The sequence below is a fragment of the Ipomoea triloba genome, chromosome 13 (assembly GCF_003576645.1).
Source record: "Ipomoea triloba cultivar NCNSP0323 chromosome 13, ASM357664v1".
Lineage (NCBI taxonomy): Eukaryota > Viridiplantae > Streptophyta > Magnoliopsida > Solanales > Convolvulaceae > Ipomoea > Ipomoea triloba.
Window position 1 is genome coordinate 28,530,338 of NC_044928.1, and position 7,391 is coordinate 28,537,728.

At 35.2% G+C, this 7,391-nt stretch overlaps 2 protein-coding genes across 2 annotated transcripts in view; one reads left to right on the top strand and one right to left on the bottom strand.

Moving 5' to 3' along the window:
* LOC116002407 (chaperone protein dnaJ 49) overlaps window positions 1–1,996 on the bottom strand; it is a 4,500-nt gene extending 2,504 nt beyond the window's left edge. Inside the window, exons 1-2 of the mRNA XM_031242542.1 lie at window positions 1,884–1,996; window positions 496–1,705 (exon numbers count right to left, since the gene is read on the bottom strand). Coding sequence (XP_031098402.1) covers window positions 498–1,559 — 1,062 coding nt within the window. The 5' untranslated portion in view covers window positions 1,560–1,705; window positions 1,884–1,996 and the 3' untranslated portion in view covers window positions 496–497. The remainder of the gene's footprint in view (window positions 1–495; window positions 1,706–1,883) is intronic.
* Window positions 1,997–2,593: 597 nt separating this feature from the next.
* On the top strand, window positions 2,594–4,324 carry LOC116001507 (translationally-controlled tumor protein homolog). The gene is made up of 5 exons (XM_031241380.1): window positions 2,594–2,734; window positions 3,291–3,364; window positions 3,460–3,588; window positions 3,772–3,929; window positions 4,018–4,324. Exons 1-5 carry the CDS (start codon window positions 2,707–2,709, stop codon window positions 4,133–4,135), a joined length of 507 nt encoding a protein of 168 aa, XP_031097240.1. The 5' UTR covers window positions 2,594–2,706; the 3' UTR covers window positions 4,136–4,324.
* Window positions 4,325–7,391: the final 3,067 nt, after the last annotated feature.

Here is a 7,391-nt window from a genome sequence, read left to right on the forward strand (position 1 = left end):
GGGGGGGGGGGGGGGGGGGGGGGGGGGGGGGGGGGGGGGGGGGGGGGGGGGGGGGGGGGGGGGGGGGGGGGCAGAGGCAGGAGTGAAATGCTGTGCCTTAATTATCGTTTTGGTGATGCATTAAAAATCTCATCAAATGAAAGTCATGTACTTAAGATTGCCACTGACAGTACATTTGTGCCTAGACATAAGTTGCAGACATACACCAAGTGGAAGACATGTAATAGACTAATAGGTATGGATAGCATATTTGAGGGACAAACCACAAACCAAAAAGATCAAGGGCTTCAGAAGAATTCAGTCAACAAATGATCAAGTTTTAAAGATGATCAATTTCCTTCATAGTTCAGTACTTCAGTATCATGTAAAATTTATAATCAACACCGTCATCACTAAACACAGCAGTCATATTAAAAAAAAAAAACCTATTTTATGGAGAAAAGAAAGTGATGGACAGAGCAATTAAGCAAGGAAAAGCCTGCGCTAACAACTAACCTTCATGCCACTGCAAAATTTTGTAGTCTGTCGCAATGAGGAGTTGGGTAGTTCCGATTCCACTGCCGCCTTTGGAGTTCTATATGACAGTAACGACCAAGCACATTCTTGTAATCCCTAATAACATGTTCTTCAATTTTATCTCGACCAGGACTACCAAGAGGGTAATCCTGATCAAATTCAGCTGATTTAACAAAGTACTCTACTCCATGTTTCTCTGTCATCTTCTTAAACTGATAGGAGTAACCCTTCTGCAAAGAATACTCAGGCTCTGAAAACGGGAGATAAGCAAGCAAGACGATCAGCAAAAATGGCAACATTTGAAGAATGAGTATAAAGCTAGGTCCAGATGCACCCAAATCTTCTCTTTGGTGGGCACCAGCCCCACCATGAGCTCTAGCCCGATAAGCTTGAGTTGTCCTAAACATGTCTGTCTGACCAAAGAAAGCCCTAAAGATCTCATCAGGATCGAACTCCTCATCGAAAAAGTCATTCCCAGTTCTTCTCCTCCTGCGCCTAACATTATGCTGTTCATTATACTCAAATTGATCAACTAAACCAGTAAGATCATACTGCTTCCTCGACTCATCATCACTCAAACACTTAAATGCCTTGGAAACTTTCTTAAATGCCTCCTCAGAGCCTGGGGCCTTATTCTTGTCAGGATGAACTTTCAATGATAACTTCCTGTAAGCTTTTCTAATCTCCTCAACCGAACAACTCTTCTCCACACCAAGGACTGCATAATAGTCCTTTTTACTCTTAATATGCCTAATCAATTGCACATTTTCGTCCGTGTAATTCCTACTGCCATTTGAAGCCTCATCCAGCTTATCTTTATCCCTCTTATCCTCCACATCACGAACATCTTTCTCATTCCTGGAAGGACCTGGACCCGAGGAATCAATATTTTCACAAGCAGCCAGAAGATCATCCACTGACAAATTCTGGTTCAGACGACGCGCAATTTTAATAAACTTCAAAGCTTTTTCCTTCTTCCCAGATGCAATTGCTTCTTTAGCAATATCAACGCACCTTAAAGCCTCGTCCTTGTTACTCTCCATCCTAGCAAATTCACACCGACTCTTAAACAAATTCAACTACGAACCCTAACTTCCATTTACAAAACTTAAACCCTTCAATCCCTCAAACGATGCCAGCCAACGAAAACCACATCACCCAACGATCCAGGGTTCTTTGTTCGATTAATCTAAACAACAACAGAAATGAAAGCAATTAAACTTACAACAATACATAGAATCTCTAAACAGTCGGAGTGTCTAAAATCTTCTAAATTACACTCCGTACACAATAAAAAACAACAAAAATTAAGCAAATTCAGAAATCGTGATTGGAATGAATGACGAATACTTCGCATTAAATTTTACCTGAAACGAAATCGAATCTGAAGGCCGACACAGATAACATAGGTTAAAGTCGACACAACTGCAAGTCTACAATGAGATTGTTCAGATGATTTGAGATTTTGTGAATTTGACGACTACTTACATAGAAAAGGTAATTCGTGATTTTATAGATTTCCATTTGCGCCCCTATATTTTATTTTTATTTTACGTTTATACTTTATACGTCTATGGATTTTATATTTTAAATCAGAATTTCCTATTTACTAGTAATAATTAAGGTTTAAGTTAAATAAATATAATTTGAATTTATATAATATTCATTTTTTGTTAGTTCTGCTAACTCTGTTACAACTAGTTGCCTTCTCTGGTAGATGGCGATCGACGACGGTTCGACCGTCGCTAATCGTTGGAGATGATGCCGAAACAGAAATAACCCGTAATAATAGGTTATTTACAGATTATTAGACTTCATTACATTAATATAACATATTAAATTGTGTAATTATATTTTTTTAAAATTTAAGACCTAATTGACTTTTCAAATAAACTTTCACATTTTTCTAATACATAATTCTTAAAAATTTCAATAATTTATTTGACTATGGGGAAGAGTATTGGGCCATTGGGCTAATGGCAAAATTGCAATAAAGTAAATAAGGAGTCCTTTTTTCCGAAGGTTAAGACTCTTCTAGCCTTCTCCTACTCGACCTCATATTCCCCTCCCCAAAGCCCAAACCCTCGCCCTATATATATCGCCTTCCCGTATCCTTAGTATCAATCGTCTACGCTCTCTCCTCCGCCGGATCACATCAAGCAAACCCCTTAGAGCTCGACACTTGAAATCATGTTGGTTTATCAGGATTTGCTCACAGGTAATTATATTCATATAATCTGAATTTGTGTTTAGTCTGGTATTTGCCTCTTAAAGGTTATGAGTGTTGGGGATTTTGTTTAGTTTACTGCTAGATCTTTTGTTGATTTCGTCTGTACTTTGTTTTTGCTGGGTTTTATGTAAATATTTGAATTTTAGATCTCTTGATTGTGCTTGTTTTAGTTATTTGTTGCTGATTTATGATATGCATATATGGTCGGTGAAGTTTAAATCTTGTTTGGATTAGCTATTTGTTACTTATCTATCATGTATGGGTCGGATAAAAATCGAGTCTTTTTGCTGATAATTAGCTCTGTGTTAATGTTTTCGGTAAAATCAATGATTTCTTTCTCAGTTTGCAGCTCCAAATTCTTGATATATTAATTTTTGTTGTGCTTTGAGACATATGGGGGGCTAATTTGAAGAGTTTACATCGTTTGATTTTGGGGTGGCATGTGTGAGCAGATTCAGAAAGATAGTGTCTATTTGCAAATTGCATAAAGATCTTTTTAGTTCTTAGATTTTTGGTTGAATGGTTTGCTTTGATGTTGTGCTAGGTGACGAGCTTCTCTCGGACTCCTTTCCCTACAAGGAACTTGAGAATGGCGTACTCTGGGAAGTTGAAGGAAAGGTTAGTTGTCATCTGTTGTTATGCTATTATTATGAAGTTGTTTATTTACATGCTAGGATTATTGACAGAGACCCCTATTATTCTCCAAATTGCAGTGGGTTGTTCAGGGTGCTATTGATGTAGATATTGGTGCAAACCCGTCTGCAGAAGGATGTGAAGACGATGAGGGTGTTGATGACCAAGCTGTCAAAGTGGTTGACATTGTTGACACTTTCAGACTCCAGGTATAGGATTTGCCAAATTGAAGCATTTGCTCCATCTCAACTAAAAGCAATTTATGTAGATAGTTGAATTACACATTTATGTTTATATATATTATATATGCTCAACATGCCATATCACTTGTTTTGTCATGGTTATCCTAGTATTTTAGTTTTATTATTTACTCTGAATGCCCGTCGTTCTAGGAACAACCTCCTTTTGATAAGAAGCAATTCGTTGCATTCATCAAAAAGTACATCAAGTTGTTGACACCCAAGTTAGATGCTGAGAAGCAGGAGGTCTTTAAGAAGAACATCGAGGGAGCTACAAAGTTCCTTCTCTCAAAGCTCAGTGACCTCCAATTGTAAGCTCTGTCATGGCATTGCTATCTTGCGTTATATCCATGGAAGCGTTTTAGTTTGTTGTGCTAATGGGTGTGGTTGTCTTTGCAGTTTCGTGGGGGAGAGCATGGCTGATGAAGGCACCCTGGTTTTTGCTTACTACAAGGATGGCGCCACCGACCCAACATTCTTATACTTCGCCCATGGTCTCAAGGAGGTCAAGTGCTAGAAGATCAAACTATGGGTGCCTCAATGAGCTTTGGTGGTGTTTTTTGTAGTTGTATTACTTAAAATACTTAGTTTCGGTTTTCGTGCATTGCTACTCTCTCAAGTGATTTGCCAATTGTGTTGTTACTGGATTTTATACTTACAAAGAATGTTTATTTGTGGCTTAAATGGTGATGATCTGCTTTGCTTATATTTTTGCCCATGGTCTAAAGGTACTTATTGCTCTTAGAAAAAAATGTTGGATTGTGATAGTGGGTGGTGAGTTATTGTGGGACTCTTTTGGAATAAGGCATATCCTAAGGCATCTTTGAAGTTTGAAATGAATGGTGGAAAGAGCCATCTTTTTAGCTGGCACTCCACTGTCCACTGTACAGGCAGTGCCACTTGACTTTGGATGGGATTGCAGTGTGCAAGGTGCATACTAATCTAGCAACTTAATTAGAGTAAGATACTATATGAACTCACATTCTAAAGTATGTGACTGTGAGTGTGTTTAGACTAATTTGTCTACCTAAACTCACATTATCAACTTTAATAAGGATTCTTATATTTACTACTTACAATAAATATCAAGGCTAATCCTATTTGTGTCAAGAGGGACATCATCTTATTTGTGTTGGGTGAATTTTAATGGTGACAAAACACTCCTATTTCATTCACACCCATGAATATTCGTAACCATCTATCTAATTTTAAATAATACTATGCTGCCAAGCACAAATTGTAGGCCTAGCTTTTTGAATTGCCTTGGGCTTCTTCTCGACCATATCACAGAACAATTTGCATAGTGAGTGCAGTAGTCACTGGCACAGCCCAAAACATTCCGGCTGAAAACTAACAAAGTTATCATGTTTTGCCAATTCACGATGGCATTCAATAGTTATATAGTGATGTGAGCTTTGATAAATGTCGCAATTTATTAATTGTGTGTGAAAATTATAACTTTTTCACAAAAATAAGTCACGTGACAAGACGTGAATTTTGATAATTGTCACAAATCATTAGCTACATGTGAAAATTCTCAATCTCATTACAAATCAAAACATATAATTTGTTATAGGATTTAACTAGGTAACATTACATTCGTAATGATTGATGTAAACTAGATCTAGTGATGTGAGTTCTGATAATCGTCACAATTCATTAGTTAAGCGTGAAAATTCTCATGTGATCACAAGGTAAAACATATCATTTGTATAAGATTTAGACAACTAATGCTAATCGATCTAAAACAGATCAAATGAAGCATTTGTACCTTTTGAAAGCTCCATATCTATTTCATTAGGGGTTAATTCAAGAAAGCATTAGTTAGGGTTCATTATATCGCAAATTATATTGCAAATTACGGTTTACTATGCACATTGCGAATCTTGGTCCAAATTATGTACATGTACTAGGGCAAAAAAATATATATAATTGAGTATGTTGTGAATAGTTTGAATACTAATATATAAATATTTTATGTTGTGATTACTAATATATAAATATTTTTGAAGAATCCAGAGATGCATTTCACAATTTATCTCTTTTACTAAGGCTATATGACAAAAACATATACAAACCCATAGAGTTTAATTTGGTGCAATCTTTAAAAATGTGACACTAATTTATGATGCATCATATTACAAAGGGCCAAATTAAAGCAAGTACAAAATGGTATATTCATCTTTTGTGGTGAGGAATCTTCAACGCCGCCAAAAGGTTATGTTTGTTTGCTCTTTCCTTTCGGATGAGCCTGTTAAAAAAGTGATATAACCTTGAGCTTGGTTGGTTGAGGATTATATATTATTAGACGATAAAGAAAATTCACAATTATTATTTCAGAATATATATTGAATAATATTTTTATATAATAATTTGTAAATTATATATGTAAATTGTATTAGAAATTTTTTTATAAGAATTGAATCCGTAATTTTTTTAAGGATTATTGTTACCTGCACATGTCGGTGAAGGGATTTTTGAGCGAGAGGAGCATACAGTTGCCATGGGCAGTGGGACATTCAAGACTTCATTCATATGACATAACGTCATAACCTATCATGTGGGGATCTTTAAAGTATCTATGAACAAATAAATTAAAATAAAAACATTTATTTAATGTAGTCATCATATATGTTCATCAGTCTAAGAAGATTATTTATTCTAATTAATTAGTGTGTTTACTTTATGAGTTTAGAGTCCAAAAATTGAAATAGGAGAAAAAGAAAATAAAATGAAAAAATTTGTTGATAAATTACTGAAATATGTAAATATTTAATTTATCAATAGATTTTAGTAGGTAAAACACTAAAATTTCTAGGTAATTAAGTTATTGTTATTTAATTTTTAATGTTTAAATTATGAAGAATCTTCTTCTTCATTTGATCTACTTGTTCAGGATGTTAAAGAAATGCTGCAGTTACTTTCAAATGCATTTCTCTCATACGTTAAACGAATTGCGCGAACATGACTGCCCAAGCCATTTGATTGCTAAGGAGTCTAGTTCTAAATCGATTTGTATGGAGTGGTTAGATCACCCTCATTCTTTTATTTATTTATCAAGCTTTGTATTCCAACTTAAATGAATAAAAGTTAAAAAAAAAAATTCTAAAAAAAAGTACCATCTTTTGAATTGACCATGCATTGACTTTTTTGCTTGTAATTTATAGGGGTATTCTCACACAAATTTCATTCCCAAAGTATTCATGACAGGTGACCTACTAGTGCAGGGTTAGCTAGCAAATGCATTAGGCATGCATCCAAATCAGAGTTCTTGGTTGGGTTGGTGAGATTCACCCTTCTTTAATGCCCTAGGGTGTTAATTAAGACAGCTCATAATAAGTATATACATGGAGGAGCTAATAAGGTTAGATAGAATGAAGTGATGTGATGAACTGATGATAAAAGTAGAATTCAAGTTGGTAGATTTCTAATGCTTGCATTGGTTGGACCTCTACCTCACATGCATGCTTTCATCTAAAGTAAGGTTTTTAATTCAATCTACATGCAATGGCTGGCTACACATAGATTAGGCCTTCATCGAAAATAAACAATTTTGTAATAATTTAAGCTGTACACAACGATATTAATATATATTAGAATATATTTGATGCATTATTAATGTGTCTAGTTATACACATAGGACATGATCGAATGAGAATTACTGCTTTAATTTGATCTTGTGTGAATGTTTAAACTGTGCAATCAAATATTACAAGATGTACAGTTACGTTGTAAAATTACAAGATGCACAATTCAAAATACAAAAGTTATTA